Source organism: Stomoxys calcitrans, chromosome 2, assembly GCF_963082655.1.
Source record: "Stomoxys calcitrans chromosome 2, idStoCalc2.1, whole genome shotgun sequence".
NCBI classification, from domain to species: domain Eukaryota; kingdom Metazoa; phylum Arthropoda; class Insecta; order Diptera; family Muscidae; genus Stomoxys; species Stomoxys calcitrans.
Genome location: NC_081553.1, coordinates 210,927,483 through 210,947,799, shown reverse-complemented (window position 1 = coordinate 210,947,799; position 20,317 = coordinate 210,927,483). Strand labels below are relative to the sequence as shown.

Sequence of the window (20,317 nt, the reverse complement as noted above, 5' to 3'; positions counted from 1 at the left end):
AACAACTCCAGCATTAAATCAACCCCTGCTGGTTGATTCCTCCTGGTTTGAATAAAACCACTCCTAGTTAAATTAGGCCACCCCTGGTTTAATGAAACCACTCTTGGATCAAATCAAAAACTTCTGGTTTAAATCCCTTTCCTGGGTTAAATCAGACCACTCCTGATGTAAATCAAACAAATCGAGTTTTAAACAGAACCACTCCTAGTTTGAATCAAACCACTCTTGGATAAGTTCAAACCACTCTTGGCTTAAACCAAACCACTCCTGCTTTAAATCCGCTCCTGTTTTAATTATGAACACTCCTGATGTAAATCAAACAACTCGAGTTTCAAACAAAACGACTCCTAGTTTAAGTCAAACCACTCCTGGTTTAGTACAAACCACTCTTGGTTTAAATCAAACCACTCCTGCTTCAAATCAAACCGCTCCTGGTTTAACTCAAACCACTCCCGGTTTGAATCAAACCTCCTCTGGTTTAAATCAAACCACTCCTGGTTTAGTTCAAACCACTACCGGCTTAATTCAAACATCTCCTGGTTCAAGACAGAAAACTTCTGGCGTATATCCTTGTCCTTGGTTAAATCAAACCACTCCTGACTTAAATCAGACCACTCCTGGATTAAATCAAACCACTCCTGGTTTAATTAAACCACTCCTGATTTAAATCAAACTATTCGATTTTTAAAATAAACCCATCCTGGCTTAAATCAAACAACTCCTAGTTAAAATCAAACTCCTCCTGATTAAAATCAAACAATTCCTGGTTTAGATCGAACTATGTCGGGCTTAAATCAAACCACTTCTGTTTAAATTGAACCACTCCTGGTTAAATCAAACCAACCTTTGTTTGAGTCTAACAACTCTGGTTCCAGTCAAACCATTCTTGGTTTAAGTTAAACCACTTTTCATTCAAAAAATCGGTTTGAGTCGAACAACTTTTGGAGAAACTTTTGGTTGGAGTCATTCTAATCTTTCGGTGAATTTGAACATATTTGTGACCACCATTACCTTAAAAATATTTGCCACCATGCCAACCAATATTTCAGTTTGACTTCTAGACTCTATACACCCTTCACCACCACTCTGGTACTGGTGTTAAAGTTTAATCCATTCCTTTGACCTGTCTCTCTTCCTAACTCGCACTCGTGTCCTTTTGTCTGTCTGTCTAAAGGAAACTCTTAGAAATTTTCTCCGATTCGTCTGGCCCTTTTCGCTTTTTATCGGGTGCACAAGTTCCCATCTCTGTTTAATCTATTGCTGTACACTGTATTGTAATCAAACCCTGTTTGCATTCTCATTATTTTCTTCCCATCTCATCTATGGTGAACATAACAGCCCGAACCTTGTCTCAAAGACAAAACGACAAAAATCGTTATGAGCAATCAACACATTGCATTGCCAATCATGTGATTCAATAATTGGTTACACTAGTATCGACATTAACCAGTAAGAAACCGTAAACGCTGAGAACTGTTAGATGTCGCCTTACTTGGTAGGAGGCGCAGGCTTGAGTCAATGCTAAAATATACTAACTGTTCCCATAAAATGTCGCGTTCAACAGGCGACAGATTTAGGATCGTTAGTGGCCCACGTAAACACACCGCCGGATGGTTAGGCGACCGATTTACATTTGTAATTTGCATTTGCGTAAGCACACTGCGATATAGCTCGGATCATGTTATGTCGTGAGGGAAGACTGGTGTCCTGCGTGAGCACACCGCGTGGTAAACACGTTCATGTTCAGTGGTGGCCTGTTCGAGAACACACCGCGGGATAGCACAAATATCGAACTGTTGAATTACGGGTTCCGTTGACCTGGGCAAACACACTGATTTTTTTATAGAAATGAAACTTTAATATTTCCTAAAAGATTTGTGTATTGACAAAATTTAAATGAAAATGACAGAAATGACGGTTCTACAAAATTTTCTACAGGTAACTTAAAATGAGTGTATCGCCTTAATATTAGTATGTTTGTAGTGGTAATCTCAATCAATACATGAATTATTAACTGTTAATTGCTACCATTAAGGAGTTCCCCATTTTAATTGCCAGTCTCTTTGTGCATGCCACAGAATCTGGGAAATCATTGCTGTTCTGCCATTCAATTGCAATCACATACATTTTTTAAATGCTCTATAGCAAATAATCGTATTTAACCCAGTTAACACCCGCCTAATTGCACCATAATATTTCATTGGCAGCGTCTATCAAATGACTAATGTCAACAGAGCTTCCCCACAGGTAAGAGCAGCAACAACATCTATTCACCTGCAGTCTAACGACTCAGACGGAAAGAGCGCAAGCCATGCTTTTCCCCAACAAACTGATATACATACACATAAAGAGCGCATACCGCAAAAAACAGATGTTAACTGTTTAGCAAAACAAACAAAAACATTCCTACACACACACACACACGCCATCCATTAGTATTCAAACGTCATGGAAGTTTCGCTCATACAAACCAAGTTATTCGATGCGCTTCGATGGCTTAATTGCTTTGCCGAAACAACTTGGGACGTCAGTTCGAAAGTGGCAGTCTTTATCACAACATACGACTCAGCATACAACGGGCTTGGGCAGAGCTCAAACACATAACCTGATGACCTCAAGTGCAGATTGTGATGTCGTGGCAGAAATCACCGGAAATTTTGGCAAATGGCAACTACGTACTATAATTTTTATATTCCTATGTAAGATACCGGCAACATGGTTTACGGCTTGCATCAGTTTCACCGCTCCAGTGCCATTAACAAAGGAATATTTTTGCATACCCCCCGTGACTAACGGTGCGAACAGCTCTATGCCAAGAAGTCTATATGGTGCTAAAGAAGCTCTGGAGAAGACAGATAGAGAATTTTATATAGATCAATGCTATTATACTCCGCCAGAAGATCAACATGGTCTTAACAACTCTGATAACAATTCAAAACAGTTGTCTTATGAAAAACGCATACCCTGCGATGAATTCGAACATAGAGCGGAATATTCCTCGTTGGTAATGCAATTCGATTTGGTGTGTTCTCGTGAAATGTTGGTCGCCCTTACCCAGGCCTTTCATGCCTTGGGTGGCCTGGTTGGAGGTCTTATAGCCTTAAATATAATGGACTTGTAAGTGTGAGTTTTAGGTACTAATTAATATTTTTTTTTTAATAAAATTTCTCTTCTTTACTTTCCAAACAGTGTAAGTCCCAAGCGCCTTATGCTTATTGGCATGTTTGGTCAGATAGTTTGCGGAAATTTAACTGGTCTGGTGCCCACATTTATTCTACATGTTTTCTATCGTTGTGTGACATCAGTTTTTTGTGCCTTTATGGTTGTGTCAGGAAAAGTAATTGGTGAGTTATATGATTTTATTCTTATGGTATAAGCTTCGGGACTGCATTCAATGGCGATTCGTAATATTAAACCCTAACATGGAAGTAACCCAAAAAGAATAGAGAGCAATTACTTCAATTCATGCATGAAATCGAAAATCGTTTATGACTCAACGAAAGGCTCAGAAAATGTTGCAGGTTTTTGTAAACCACTGTCCAAGCCGGATGTTAATGATATTTACCAATTATGGGCTGATACCAACCCAATAACCATCGAGATCTAACAAAGGAAGTATTTATCGAATGGTTACTTGCTTTGAAAGCTAAGGAACGATATAATCAGAGAGACGCAAGAAATTACAAAACTTTCAACACTTGCCAGCGCCAAAATTTCCTGAAAGACAACAACCAGTCAAATTCGATTGAATTATTAGATTGACCCACCCGTAGTTCAGATTTAAAACTATGGCATGAAAAGACTATGTATAGTGGCTCCATGGCGCAAAGCCCAGTATGTCCGCCTATGAACCTGAAGCCTTGGTTTGAACTCTAGCAAGAACCTTGGGGACTCTTTGACAGAAATTTGAAACAGACAACAAAATGCTTAAAAATTCAATCAAATATGGACTATTTATATAGAAATCCAGAATCTGCAGGCAAAACCTTTATAATTCCAAAGTTATAAGATAATGCTTCTCTTAAGTCATTTGCCACAGAGCTATTCAAAGGTCTTTGTGTTTACCATTAATTAAAACCTAATTCCCCCAAAGCACATTACGAGTGTGTCAAACATATAATCAGCACACGACAAAAACATTTATTTAACTGCAGGCGATTTGTTTGTCAATTTTGCAAGTCACCAAAAATTTTCCCAAATTTTACACAGCAATAAAGCTTCAGCGTTCACTTACGAATCATAATACCGGTTTTAAAATTGGAACTTTATTATACTTATGTGTGCCTCGTTAAAGTATTAAATGTTCCAACACCTGCCTGTTTCACGCTCCATGTGTTAAATATATCGTCGTGACTTAAAAACATGATAACCCAGCGAACGTTAGTTGGTTGATTAAACTTAAGGTTGGTTAAGATTCCAATTGCGATTTCCGAGCGAAAACCAAATAAAAACTTTGATTAAATTTATATGGCAATGTCTACAAAGGCAATTGGCTATCTACTGAGGGGAATTAACAATCAAAGAACTTAAAATGCTTGTATTTCCTCGTTTACAATGCGGCCTGTCCTTTTTAACTTCTATACGAAGGTTATTTTTTATCTATCAAAGCGTATCTCGTCATTTGTGTTCTGCAAAATCCATCTAAAAACGCCTATAAATTCACTCCAAAATGTTAGTCCAATATGCAAGTAATCCCTACCTTAAGGAAGAGAATAAGGAAGTAAAATAAAATTTTCAGTATGCTATTCAAGAGTTCATTGCGCTCGCTGCTTCTTTCCGCTACGGCTGCTTAAATATCAGTTGATAATGCATACAATAGGGGTAGCCAGCGAGCATTAAAGAAGTGCATGCCATTTTAAATTCAGCTAGAACCTTACAGGGAACAAATGATTAAGTGGGGACTCATTATCCAATTGAGTAAAAGGTTTTTTTTTTTCATTTGGCTGAGATTGGATAAAGTATTGCCATATCTTTATAAACATGTATGTAAAATTGGAATTCACAAAGTTTTACATTGTGATTTTGAAGTCACATCACAAAAAAATCAAATTCTCAAAGTTTGAAGATTGTTAAACACAGTTTAACTTGCCGCCGCCTTCACAGGAATGGAATATTTTTTAGTGACCATGATACAGTTATTGTCCAACCGAAGACAGAACTTCATGCGATGGCAGTTTTTGAGGACATCTGTATAGGGCCAGCTTTCAAGAAAAGACAAAAGGTTGGCTGAAAAAAGTTTGGATCCCGCAGATCGGCAACGTGATTGTAGACTGATTTGAACCTTTTTTCAGGAACTTTTTCACACCGTCAATTTGAATCTTCATGGATGGATCATAGTATGATTGTAAATTTAATATGCAATCGATTTTGTCATCTTTCTTAGTTGTTTGAAGATTCAATCTCTTCTCAAGACCGTCTAAGACTACGGTATGTGCCAATCCAAAGCATACCCTAGGAGTTAATGAGTATCTTAGCGCAAAGAGAAGAAAAACATGGATTCTAGCTTGGTATGTGGAATTCAAAGCTTAGCCCAGGAGTTAATGAGTGGCCTAGTGCAAAGAGAAGAAAAAACTTGGCTTCTAGGCCGTTGACTAAGGCGATTGCTAACATTAGAAAGTTGGTGTGTTGTCGACAAGTTAAGAAAAGTAACTTCACAGCGACGATGGGATGGCTCATTTCGCAAAAGTTTTAGGTTGTCACTTGGACACATTAATGTGAACTAACATTTAAAGTTTAGCAAGAAGTTGCATGCTCCCCAGAGTCATGAGTTGATGGTTTCAAATCTAGTAATGATAATTTGTTTGATGATTCATTATGTCGATCGGTGTGTAATATCGCGAGATGATTATTTTTTCAAAGGAGCCTCTTGGTTCTCGATAAGCACCAATTTCGAGTGTGATATTTATTTTACATAAGCTAAATTTCTTTTCTGTGGCCGTCGCTCGTCTCACCGCAGTCATGTTCCGTTTTGTGTTCGTATCTCAGCAACACGAACTCTTGAATCATTATCTTGAAAAAGTTTTATAATTCGGCCTAATTGGAAGCCGCCGTGGCGCAGAGGTTAGTCTATGACGCTGAACGCCAGATTTCAAAACCCGGCGTGAACATCAGAAAAATTTTCAGCGGTGGTTATCGAAGCGAAGATTTAATTTTAAACACATTTCAGCTTTTGTCCTACGAATAAAAATTGAGAAAGAAACCAATCTAACAAAATATAATACCTATGAAACATGCTCCTGGCAAAGAGCGACGAAGTCCAGAAGCTGGTAAGGGATATAGGGGAAAGTGGTGTTACAGCACTATCACCAAGTCCGGTGTACTCCCCAGTGATACCGGTTAAAAAGAAAGACGCAAGCACTCAATTCAGTGTGGATTAAAGAAAGCTCAAAGATATCGCCAAAAAGGACTGCTACCCACTCCCAAGAATTTATGACACATCGAACAACCTCGCCGCAACAAAATGGTTCTCCACCCTTGACCTGCAGAGTGGTTATTGGCAGTTAGAGATAACAGAGAAAGGTAAAGAAAAACGGAAATTTTGCGTTAATGGATAGCCCGTGAAAATTCAAACGTTATGCCATTTGAACTTTGCAATGCTCCAGCTACCTTTTTAGAGACTTATCGAGCGAGCATTTAAGGCGCTTCACTAGAAGTCGTGCCTAATATACCTGGACGATATCATAGTAATTGAAAAAACCTTCGACGAGCCATTAAATCTCCTTTAAATGGAGTCAAATTGCGTACGGCCTCGGAGTGAGTCCACAACAGTAGAATAATAGGCCGTTCTGAAGCTGGCTATCGCCGATATATCCGTAAACCATGAGTTTATAATGGCCGATATTGTAGCCAAATTTGTAATTGGTGGCGATTTTATGATTGCCTTAGGTCTTAGCCTGGATAAAATACATCGTATGTTGACCTGGTGTAACATCGAAAAACCGTTGAATGTGAGTTATAACCAGAATCCCCGTCAGACGCCTAGACTACAAACCATGCAAAGATATTGCCCACTAACTTCAAAGCAATGATAAGGGTCGACGTCGTTGTAGCAGTGTGTTGTACACTGAGGCGGCAACCGGTACGTACAACCGGCTGCCATGGGATTGAATGGTATGGTTGGCGATGAATGTAGAATATGAAGCCTGTAATTAGTGGGTGGATGAACCATCAGAAATCATAACAAAACATCTAAATAACAAATGCTCAAATTGCCAACAATGAGGGACTTATCACAGTGCAAGTTTTGAAAATCTCAACCAAGCGTTGGACAAGCAGTCATTGTCAGTCACCTTTTGAGAAGAATAAGTTTTATCAATTACTTTATAACACTAACGCAACGAACACACAATTTTCGCTTATACACCGGAACACTACATCATGATGAATCTGCCTTACCCTGAATATATACCTTAATCGATAGCCTGAACTTTAACTTAACTTTAAAAGCCTATAAAAATACTATTGTATTTTCAAAAAATCAGTGTTGAACAACTAGACTACAAAAGCGATATTTTCTGTTTTTACACACTATGATTGTAGTTTTTTATACCCATCACCACTACACTAATCTAGTCATTCCGTTTGTAACACCTCCTAATATTCGTCTTAGACCCCACAAAGTATATATATCCTTGATAGATTCGATCTTCTGCGTCGATCCAGTCATGTCCGTCCGTCCGCCGGTCTGTCGAAATCACGATAGCGGTCTAACGCCTAAAGCTAGCAGCTTGAAATTTTGCACAGATACTTAATATGAATGTGGGTCATTGACTTTTTGGACCCTGCAATCCGCAATTTTTGTCCGATTTGGCTGAAACTTTGCAGGTAGTGTTCTGTTATGACTTCCAACAATTGTGCCAAGTACGGTTCAAATCGGTAAAACACCTGGTATAGCTCCCATATAAACCGATCTCCCGATTTGACTTCTTCAGCCCTTACATGCCGCAATTTTTGTCCGATTTGCCTGAAATTGAGCATGTAGTGATTTCTTATGACTTTAAATAACTATGCCAAGTACAGTACAAATCAGTCTATAACCTGATATAGCTCCCATATAAACCGATCTCCCGATTTGACTTCTCCAGCACTTACAAGCCGCAATTTTTGTTCGATTTTGGCTGAAATTTTGCATGCGGATTTCCGTTACGACTTCCAACAACTGTGCTAAGCACGGTCTATAACCTGATATAGCTCCCATATAAACCTGTCTACTTACTATCCTTGTTGGGTTCCTAGAAGCTTTAATTTTTGCTGGTTAGACAGAAGTTTGGTATGTATAGAATAAAATTATGCCCTTCAACTAAATTTATTTATATAAATTTTTAGCAGAATCCTTGTTACTTTTACTTGTTTCTTTTTTTAAAATGCCCTCTTTTAATTTTTGCCTTATTTATGTTCATTAAACCAGTGTTATTTTTGCTCTTACCAAAATTAATCCATTTCAGTATCCTACATTACTTCTTAAATATATTTCCCTTTCAGTATCCGATATAACTTTTGGCCGTCAAAGAATGATAACCAACACTCTTTCCGATCTCTTTGCCTCGATTGGTCTCATACTCTTACCTGGAGTGACTTTATACTGTGATAGCTGGAATTCCTTATATATTGCCATATCATCATCACTTTTGCTATTTATAATACCTCATAGGTGAACCACTTGATATATGTATCTTCCTAAAACAAAACTATTATTAATTAATTCAAATCATTTCAGATGGATAACCGATAGTCCTCGCTGGTTATTGAAGCAGGGCCATATAAATGAAACTCTTCAAATTTTGGTACAATCAGCCAGAATAAATAACAAAGAAATTCCTTTAGATGTTGCAACACGTTTGGAACAACAATCTTGGGATCTGCAGCAAGGTAAAAAACATCTCTATTGGACCATATGGGATGGCAAGACGCCTAGACGTTTTATAGCCCTGCTACATTGGTTGTGGGCCGTTTCGGTTGTCATCTACACAGTGATGATTTTGATGATTCGCCTATTGGGTGTGAAACATATGCATGTTAATACATTTTGCTTGGGTGGGTGAAATGAGTTTGAATATGGTTTCGCTTTTCTATGGCTTAAAGAACAATAATTGTATTTTTCGAATAGGATTAGCGGAAATGTTGGGCATAGCCATGGGTCTTTACATAATTCTCTATACAAGGCGCCATTGGTTATGCTCTGGATGGTTAATGATAATTGCAGGTGTTACCACATATTTTATATGGTTATCACCAAATAATGGTAAGTAAACTAAAAAACTTTTGATTTTTAATTATGTTTAAGAGTGTAAAGGTGATGTTATTTGAAATCGGTAGAAAATATAATGACTACCTCAATTTTTGCCCTAAAACCTGCCATAACATGACGACTTAAAAATTTAAATAACTTAAAATTCTTATATCTCCTTAAAAGCAAAGGCTTATGCGAAACAAACGAATAACTTAAATTGCTTATATGTCCTTAATAAGTTAGGTCGAAAAGAGGGTGCGGATGTTAATCCGCCCCATGTCACTATGAACATACACCTAAACCAGTAATTGGCTTGTTGTGCGCTCTAAACACAATAAAAAGTAACCTCCAAAAAGGAAATTTAATTTAGGAATTCCGTGCTACTTACTTAAAATTCTTAATTTTTTTCCATGCCACGCTTCTAAGTTGGTTCATGACTGGTATTGTGTCCCCACCTAAGAGCCGGTATCTGTTAGACGCGAAAGCCGGGCAATGACAAAGGAAATGCTCCAACGTCTCATCATATTTCCCGCATGCCCTACTCGTACTATCACTCCTTAATAAGAAATGAAAGAAATTGACTTGATAAAAGTTCTTGCATATTGAATCATGAAAAAAGACGTTTCAATGAATGGTAAGTAGCGCATACGGAAAAATTTAAGACTAATTTGTTAATAGTCTTGCTATGGTAGTTTTAACTACGGTTATTACCTTTAACTTTATCGAAATGGTCTGCCACGGTGTTTCGATAATTGTATCAGCTGAACATCACTTTGACAATCCCAGCTGTTATCGATAATGTTGCCATATTTTTTTAAGCTATCTAAAATCATGTTAACCACCTTCTACGACAACCTTCAAAAAGTTTAATTTTTACATTTTTTTTTCAGTCAAAGAATCTCGCAAAGCCGGCTATGAGCTGTTGTTTTGGCTCATCTTGAAGATGTTAAATTCCGCTGTGTTGGTTGTATTAACCGCCTGCTCAGGCCAAATGGTTGCGCCAGAGAAAAGACCTATGCTAATGCTGTCCACAGGATGTTTCAGCGGTTTTTGGTTGACTGTGGTTCCTTTCACTTTGGTAATAGGAAAAATTCACTATTTATTACCCATGACAATGTTTGCCACGGCTGCGGTGAGCAGTGGCATTATTATGTGTTATTTTAATACCTATTTCCAAAAGAATGTTAATGCGAAGCCGTCAAGAACAATGCTGATACCACCACAAAGTTTGGTAAATCACAAACCTACATCATTAATAGAAGAATGTAATTAGAAAATATAATTTTATATAGCAAATTTATATATAAAATGTTTTTATTTATGCAACAAAACCTTTTTTTATCATAAACTAATATTTAAATGTAATGCAGATATAAGCATATCAACTGTGGTATTTATTAAATTTTATCGGAACATTCCAATGTCCAAGTTTTTATTCAAAACACAAAGATACAAATCTCAAAGCATCATAAATGTCATGCAGCACATGGCAATGATGTCAAAAGCAGTCAAGTAAGTAACCGTCTACGAGTATAGGTGTGACTCAATAGGGTACAAAATGACAAGAGCTGCGCTTACAAAGTTGAGGCCGAAATAGAATGAGCGCTTGAATATTGCAACTCTGCAAACAAATGTCAAAATAAAAAGTCGCAAAAGTTAAAAAAATTTTAAACGTTGACGACTAAAAACACATCTTACGTCTGGCAGCAAAGGATGACGATCGCTTTCAAGCGTCAAGAAGAGAATGTACGTGTTGAGCTTTGGTTTTGAGCGTCACGTTGCAAAAATACAACTGCACACAAACTCCACAAAAGCAACTCGAAAAAAAATCAACTTCAACAATTCAATCCCTGATGATGGTATAAAATGTTTACCTCCTAGTCAGAATGAGATCCAAGTAGCTGTGACCTGACTGAAGAACAACAAGGCAGCAGAAGCCGATGAGTTGCCGAGATGCAGCTCCTGTGAGTATTGCGATATCTTGTCTCCTTGGAAAGTGTGCCCCCATCGGTAGTTCCACCGTCTTCTGGTTGCTCTCGGTGTAAGTTTATTCCTCCCTCCTCAGAGAATTTGATGTGCTGAGATCCTTCGAGAACACTTTGCTCAAACTCGACGGCTCACTAGTACTCTGCAATTTACGGCAGAACTTCGACCAGGAACTGCTCTTCGCTCTACTTGTCAGCTTTAAAAACCTGACCAGGACTGCACAATGTTCATACCAGCACTGCCAGCTAGCCGTCTTTGCCATGTGCTCTCTTTTCGCATTGTTCAAGAGCCTCCTTTTGCCCTCTTGAGTACCGTTAATTTCGATGCCCATCACAATAGGTTCGTCTTGCGATTAGTTACCCATTCTGGACCTTCTTTTCGGGCACTTTGTAGACTTGATTTCCGATGTCTCTAGGGCACTTGTATATGCTCCTGAGTCTATCCCAGTAAGTCTTTTTCGGATTCCTATACAGCCTTAACTGACCATGTTTTTACTGGTTATACCCTCCATCACCTCGAAATATTGATCTAAAAGCCCATAATCTCCAACGGCTAAAGCTAGTATTATGAAATTTTGCACGAATGTTGGTCTTGGGTCGAAGGCGCCAGATAAGGCCGGGTTTGGTACTAAAAAGTACCAATAAGTACGAAAATGGCTACTATTTGCCCAGGGCGAACAGATAGGGCTAGGAGAATGTTCTTAGGCTAAAAAAAATAAAGAACGTCTCGAGAAAATATGTCTTGAAGAAAAAAAATTTGGAAAATCGTACCGAAAATGCGAAAAAGTACGTTTAGTACCGCTATTGGTATTATTTGCTACTTCCTTTGTAAATTGAACTAGAGCTCTGAATTTTGGAATTTGGGTACACTTTGGCATCCTTATAAGTGTTTTTAGAAATTAGCACATTTAAGTACTAAAAAAAGTACCTGAAAGGTAGGAAATGGATGAACTTTGTACGGGGCGGAAGGATAGCGGCAAAAGGATGATGGTGAAAAGAAAAATGGAAAAATAGTACTGGTAGGGGGAGAAAACGTACGTTTAGCACCGCAATTGGTACCATTTGGTACTTTTTTACAGAAGGAGCTAGAGGTTTGAAATTTGAGAAAATATTTGATGGGTGACTAAAAGATCTATTCAAAATTCGTACATTTTGGTACCAAAATTGTTACCATTTGGTACTATCTTTGTTGATAGAGCTGGAGGTCTGAAATTTTGCATGCAGATATAATTAGGAAAATATGATGAGTGACTATGATCTTTTTACAATTCGTACATTTTGGTACCAATATTGGTACCGTTTGGTACATTCTGTGCAGATGGCGCTAGTGGCCTGAATTTGGCATGTAGGTAAAACTTAGAAATTTGTACCTTTTGTTTTCATTTGGTACTTTCTGTTCAGATGGAGCTAGAGGCATGTAGGTACAAGTAAGAAATATAGGATGGGTAGCTAAATAATCTATTCACCATTCGCATATTTTGGTACCAAAATTAGTACCATTTGGTACTTTCTTCATAGAGCTAGGGGTCTGAAATTTTACATATAGGTACAACTAAGAAATAAATAGTTGGTGACTCAATGATCTATTAAAAATTCATACATTTTGGTATCAAAATTTTTCTTTCTGTTCAGATGGAGCCTAGGTTTTTGGAAGTCCTAGATTATAAAGCGGGTAACGAAGCGGACCACCGGGATGCTGGTTTATATATATTCTTGAGAATCATTGCGTTTAAGGTCCATCTACGCAAGTCTGTCCATCCGTCTGTCGAAAGTTCTCCAACTTTCGAATGGGTCAAGCTAGACGTTCAAAGTTTTGCACAAATACTTCTCATTGATGTCGGTTGGGATTGTATATAAACGAAATCAATCCAAGTTTAGATATAGCTCCCATTAAAACGGATCTATCGGTTTGACTTTTTGAGCCTCTAGAGGGCGCAATTTTAACCCGATATGGCTGAGGTTTTGTACGATGACTTCTTTTAAAACCGCTAACATTTGTGTCAAGTTTGACCTGAATCGGTCTAAAAATTGATTTAGCTCCCATATAAACCGGTCTCCCGATTTTACTTCTTGACCCTCTAGAGGGCGTAGTTATTATCTGATTTGGCTGAGAGTTTGCACGATGACTTCTCTAATGACCTTCAAAATCTGGACTGAATCGGTTCATAACCCGTTATCAACTGATCTACCGATTTGACTTCTTTAACCTCTAGAGGACGCAATTCTTATTCAATTTTGCTGATGTTTTGAACAATGACTTCTCTTATGACCTCCAATATATGTGCCATGTATGATCCGAATTGGTCCATAACCTGATATAGCTCTCATATAAACCAATCGCCAAAATTGCCTTCTTGAGCGTCTTTCTAGAGGGCGCAATTATAATCCGATTTCGCTGAAATTTTGTACGAAGTCTTCTCCTTTGACTTCTAATATCTGTGCCTAGTATAATCCGATTGCTTTATAACCTAATATAGCTCCTATATAAACCGTACTTCTTGAGCCTCTTGAGTGCCCATTTCCTATCCGATTTGGCTGAGGGTTTTCAAGATGACTTCTCTTATGACCATGCTTTGCATAGATATTGGATATCTGCGCCAAGCATTATCCGAATCGGTTCATAACCTGATATAGTTGACGTACATATAAGCAGATCTCCCGATTTGACATCTTGAGCCTCTAGAGGGCGCAGTTTTTTTTCTCCAATTTGGCTGAGGTTTTTCACGATGACTTCTCCTATGACAAGATTTTAATACTTTTCCACTGTATAGAAAGTTTAATCAGAAATTAATTTTCATAGAGTTCTGCAAAATTTTAATTTTTATGTATTGCTTTATTTATAAATATTTGATTTTATTGCGGATGTTAGTCTTCTAAATGCTTAAAACGAAATAATACAATGTTCCAGTACGTAATTATCGTAAATTATACCATTTAAAAAAATTATTGTAGCAAAGACAAAAACCAGGGCGTGCATTCAATAGCGCCATCTATAGACATTTTTGCCTTTTCAAGCCAATCTAAGCAACACGGACAATTTGTGAATATTTTTTAATATAAAAATATCTCTCACATTTTTCTTCTCAATTACTTCTTATTAAGACTCAGTTGCTAAAAATTCTACAATTTAATGCAAAAAGAAAGAAGCCAAAATAGTTTCTATCGACAATTAACACTTCTTCGTCTGCGACACATTCGGTTGAATAAACGAATGATGTGGACACAATTGATTAACACTAACACCAACATGCGAATGTTTGTCTGTCTGTCTTTCTATAACAAAATCAATTTTAGAATTGAAAAGCAAATAATTTAAACGTTAATAGAATTGCTTGGCACCTACAACAACCACATATCCCAAGATGACGTCAAATTGATTTTTTAAAAAACCTTTCACATATTGTGTCACATGAGACTCTAAAAGCAATAATTTCCGTTTCCAACTCTACCCTCCCCATGGGGATGTTAGGTCAATGTCAATGCCATATCATTTTGATACACTTTGTGTAAAAGGCGTAAATGTCAACACAGAATATTTCCGTTCTCAAAGACAAACAAATGGACTTAATAACAAATTGACAATTGTTATTAAACAAATAACAGCAACGACAATAAGAGAAGACTATCGTTATTTTTTTCTCTCTTAGGAAATGTTAATTGCGATAATTGAAGTCATAAAAGAAATTTGTATTTCATCGTACCATGGCACCAACAAGCCCCTAGACATCCAAATTTAAAATCCTTCGTTTTTTTTTTTTTTTTTTGAGTACGAACTGAGAGTTGTAAATTAAATTTTGTTGATTTTCTAGTTTGAATTGATTAACTTACTAACATTACCGTATTACTTAGCATTCAATTAACATAATCCATTAATAAATCAATCAAAAGTTTGCAAAAATTGCTATGAAACTTTGTTATGATCATTCTTAGCATTTCATGTAGCAAACTATGAATTTGAAATATTTTCCCAATATTGTTAAAGCCTTAAAAGGTACAATAGCTAGTTGGAGTTGAATATGTGATACTCTAAGTTTTGTAGAAAACTTTAAAGTTAAAGATATATAAACTGTTTTCAAATTTTTAGAAATTTTGTTAATTCTTCATAATTCAAGAAAATTTTTCTTCGACATTTATGGAAAATTTTCCCAAAATTTTATTTTTTAGAAAAATTTTTAATAAATTAGATTTTCTTAGAGCTTTTTTTCAAAACTATTTTTTTTTTTACAAAATTTTGTCAAAAATATATATTTTCAAAAATAATAAAAAATTTTATTTGATTTCATAGAAAAAATTGGCTCCATTCAATTCCCATTATTCAGTGCACTTTATAGGGTATAAGAAATAAATTTCTGAACAACGGAACGACAAAGTAAGTATGCTCCCCATTCTATGGTGGTGGTTATAGTAAACTAAAAACAAACACCAACCCAGCACGTGTTAATTATTCTCTTATTTATACAATTCAATCCATTTTTACTAATTCATAATTCGAATAGTTATTTAAGATTTTCACATGGACATGGTTAGGTGGCTGAGTTGTACTAGTTATTCCTATCTATGATTTGAGGCAGTGAGTTAAGTAATGAGTTGTAAAATTATTAATTTAAATATTTATAGATCAACATTTCACAAGCACTTCGATACAAAGATATATAAAATTACCATAATCACTAAGTAGAACGCCTTCAATAAGTGCATAAAATTATATAACCTCATGTAAAAAATTAAAAAAATTGTTTGTGGTCTCTTTACGAACGATTTACACGTTAAGCATGAATAAGAAATTTCTGATGGAAATTCAAAATTTCGATGAAAGTGGAAATTTTCGATGAAAATTCAAATTTTCGAAGAAAATTCAAATTTTTGATGGGATTTAAAATTTTCGATAAAAATTAAAATTTTCGATGAAAATTCAAATTTTCGATAAATATTCAAATTTTCGATGAAAATTCAAGTTTCCGATAGCAAATTAAAATTTTCAATGAAAATTCAAATTTTCGATAGCAAATTAAAAGTTTTGATGAAAATTCAAATTTTTGATGAATATTCAAATTTTCAATGAAAATTCAACAAAAATTCAAAATTCAAATTTTCAATGAAAATTAAAATTTTCAATGAAAATTCAAAATTTCAATGAAAATTCAAAATTTCAATGAAAATTAAAATTTTCAATGAAAATTCAAATTTTCAATTAAATTCAAATTTTCAATAAAATTTCAAAATTTCAATGAAAATTCAAATTTTCAATGAAAATTCAAAATTTCAATGAAAATTCAAATTTTCAATGAAAATTTAAATTATCAATGAAAATTCAATTTTTTCAATAAAAATTAAAAATTTTCCATGAAAATACAAATTTTCGATGAAAACCATAAACTTCGATAAAAATTCAAATTTTCAATGAAAGTTAACATTTTTAATTATTAAAATTTTCGATAAAATTTTAAATTTGCGATAAAAATAAAATTTTCGATAAAATTTTAAAATTTTCCATGGAAATTCAAATTTTCGATGAAAATTAAAATTTTCGATATAATTAAAATTTTTGATGGAAATAAACATATTCGATAAAAATTTGCATAATCTATAAAAATTACAATTATCGATAAAATTAACAGTTTTCGATATGTGTTTTTTTTGTTCTTAGCATTAGTGATTAGTTTGTATGGGAATAGAGGAAATAAGGCTTTCTTCTCTTTTGTTGCGCTAAGGAAGCATGAAAATTAAACTTTCAGATAAAAATTAAATTTTCGATTAAAATTTAAAATTTTAGATGAAAATTAAAATTTTACATGAAAATTAAAAATTTCGATTAAAATTACCATTTTCGATAACAATAAGTTTTCGATGAAAATTAAAATTTTCGATACACAAATTTTTGATTGAAATAAACATTTTCGATAACAATTTTTATATTCGATAAAAATGACAATTATCGATAAAATTTACCGTTTTCGATATGTGTTCGATATTAGTTGTATGGAAATAGTGGAAATAAGGTTTTCTTTTCTCTTGCTGCGCTAAGGACAATTGGAGGACCTATTGAGCCTTGTGTCAAAACAAAAGCGTGCTCTACTCCGTACTCAATAGTATTTGGGTATATATGGCACCTCAATTAATTTTGCAAAAGTGCTGATGAAATTACATGGCGTTACAGAAATCATGATACACTAGCCACTCAAAGTGTTTTAAATAACAACACACACTTGCTCAACTTTTATATTTTCTTCGCTATGCTATTCTTTGAATAGAAATCATTGAATATAATCTCGAGATGGAAGATGTTCAAAAAATCACGTTTTCGATAAAAATTAAAATTTTCGATAAAAATTTAAATTTTCTATGAAAATTAAAATTTTCTATGAAAATTAAAATTTTCTATGAAAATTAAAATTTTCTATGAAAATTAAAATTTTCTATGAAAATTACAATTTTGGATGAAAATTAAAATTTTCGATGAAAATTAAAATTTTCGATGAAAATTAAAATTTTCGATGAAAATTAAAATTTTGGATGAAAATTAAAATATTTGATAAAAATTAAAATTTTCGATGAAAATTAAAATTTTTGATGAAAATTAAATTTTTCGATGAAAACATTAATTTTCGAATATTAAAATTTTAGATAAAATTTATATTGTTCGATTATTTAAATTTTCGATAAAAATTCAAATATTCGATAAAATCTAAAATTTTCGATGAGAACTACAATTTTCGTTGAATATTAAAATTTTCAATGAAAATTAAAGCTTTCGATGAAAACTAAAACTTGCGATGAAAATTAAAACTTTCGATGAAAACTAAAATTTTCTACAAAAATTCAAATTTTTGTTGAAATTAAAATTTTCGATAATTACAATTTTAGATAAAAAGTCAAAATTTCAATGGAAATTAAAATTATTAATACAAATTCAAATTTTCGATGAAAATTGAAAGATCCGAAGAAAATTAAAACTTTCGATGAAAATTAAAATAAAATAAATAAAATTATAAATTTTAACAAAAAAAAAATTGAATTTTCAATAAAATTAAAATTTTCGGTAAAGTTTAAATTTTCAATAAAATTTTAATTTTCGATTAAAATTCAAAAATGTTATTTATAATTTCTATAAAATTTTAAATTTTCGATAAAAAATTTCAATAAAAATTTAAACTATCGATAAATTTTCGATTAAAATTTCAACTTTCGATACAAATTTAAAATATTGATAAAAAATCAAATTCTCGATAAAATCAAAATTTTCGATTAAAATTACAATTTTCGATACAAATTAAAATTTTCGATTAATTTTTAAATATTCGATAAAATTTTAATTTTCGATTAAAATTAAAATTTTTGATTTTCGATAAAAGTTAAATTTTCGAGTAAAATTTGAATATTCGATAAAAATTTAATTTTTTGATAGAAATTAAAATTTTAGATAAAAATTTAAATTTTTGATAAAAAATTTAAAATTTCGATAAATATTTAAATTATCGATAAAAATTTCAAATTTCAAAAAAAAATTAAAGCTTTCGATACAAATATAAAATATCGATAAAAATTCAAATTCTCGATAAAAAATCAAATTTTCGATAAAACTTTAGGTTTCTAATGGAAATTCAAATGTTCAATAAAATTTAAAATTTATGATAAAACTTCAGGTTTTCGATGGAAAATTTTTCGATAAAAATTCAAATTTTATATATTTATATAGATTTTTAACATTGTGAAATTTTCCTTTTATATAACTATCGCTGTTATTGTCATAAAAATTGTTACACTTAAATCCGGTGGCACAAACTAATTGTTATGCAAATATAAGATAGGCTTTATATTTACAAAATCAACATCAAATTATGGCCAACTGCGGCGAAGGTTGTTTTTCTTGTTTGGCACATTATCATACAGGGAGGACTAGTGTGGGGGCCATACCTGTAGAATCTGTGGATTTGTAAACAATTTATTTGTATTGTATTTCCATATAAATAAATATGACTACCTTAACTTGCAATGGGTTTTTTTTTTGTTAATAAAATCACCTAGTTTTCATTAATAACTGAAGGTAAATGCCACGGCAAGGCGGTTTGCACAAATGCTGGTAACTAAGGAAATAAGTGTTATCTAAATATTATTTTTCATAGTCAATTTTATTGCAATTTATTGAACTTGTATTCAAAATAGACCTCATTTTTAATGGTTGCGTTAGTGGTTCTTGTTTCTGAATTAAAACATGGATTCACAACCATTGAGTGAGTGATGTGTGAGAATTCGATATACACAATTCTCAATAATAAATTAATTTCGTAATATGGCATCGTTGTAAATCCTTTTCAATCAGTAATGTAACATATTTCATACCTATAAATCGAATTACACCAACATCAAAAATAAATCTATCTATCTAAGTCATGGGTATATCTTTAGAATTTCAATTTGAGCGTTGAACAATAAAATTTACTTCTTAGATCCCAAAGAAGTTTTACGAATTCAAATCAGAGGGTTGGTTAATGTGTCAGCTATCACACATCTGAACTGATATGGGCCATATAAACCGATCTCCCGATTTGATTTCTTGAGCCAATGGAAACCTCAACTTTTTCGATTTGGCTGAAATTTTGCACAAAATGTTCTGGTATGACTTCCAATAACTGTGCCAAGTATGGTTCAAATCGGTCAAGAGCCTGATATAGCGCCCATATAAACCGATCTGTCGATTTGACTTCTTGAGCCCCTGGAAGCCGCAATTTTTATCCGATTTGGCTGAAATGTTATACATAGTGTTCTGTTATGACTCTCAACAACTGTGCCAGGTTCAGTTCACATCGGTTAAGAACATGATATGGCTACCATATAAACCGATCTCCCGATTTGAGTTCTTGAGCCCTTACAAGCCTCAATTTTTATCAGATTTGGGTGAAATTTTGCATATAGTGTTCTGTTATGACTCTCAACAACTGCGCCAAGTACGGTCAAATTCGATCTATAACTAGATATAGCTCCCATATTTTAGTACAATCCATGGTGGTGGGTTCCCAAGATTCAGCCCGGCCGAACTTAGCACGCTTTTACTTGTTATACCCTGCACCATAGGATGGGGGTCAATTTCGTCATTCTGTTTGAA

At 34.0% G+C, this 20,317-nt stretch overlaps 1 protein-coding gene across 1 annotated transcript; it reads left to right on the top strand.

Annotated features, from left to right (window-relative positions):
* The first annotated feature begins 2,467 nt into the window (after window positions 1–2,467).
* LOC106092671 (solute carrier family 22 member 3) lies at window positions 2,468–10,529 on the top strand. The gene is made up of 6 exons (XM_013259579.2): window positions 2,468–3,117; window positions 3,190–3,344; window positions 8,482–8,650; window positions 8,717–9,033; window positions 9,107–9,241; window positions 10,120–10,529. Exons 1-6 carry the CDS (start codon window positions 2,483–2,485, stop codon window positions 10,500–10,502), a joined length of 1,794 nt encoding a protein of 597 aa, XP_013115033.2. The 5' UTR covers window positions 2,468–2,482; the 3' UTR covers window positions 10,503–10,529.
* The last annotated feature ends 9,788 nt before the right edge of the window (window positions 10,530–20,317 follow it).

What these genes read in the sequence shown, in the direction of transcription:
- LOC106092671 (XM_013259579.2), top strand. Translation starts at nt 2,483, where the DNA reads ATGCGCTTCGATGGCTTAATTGCTTTGCCGAAACAACTTGGGACGTCA. An exon ending in TGTGTCAGGAAAAGTAATTG is followed by an intron (nt 3,345 to 8,481) that starts GTGAGTTATATG and finishes TTTCCCTTTCAG; the next exon opens with TATCCGATATAACTTTTGGC. An exon ending in TGTTAATACATTTTGCTTGG is followed by an intron (nt 9,034 to 9,106) that starts GTGGGTGAAATG and finishes TTTTTCGAATAG; the next exon opens with GATTAGCGGAAATGTTGGGC.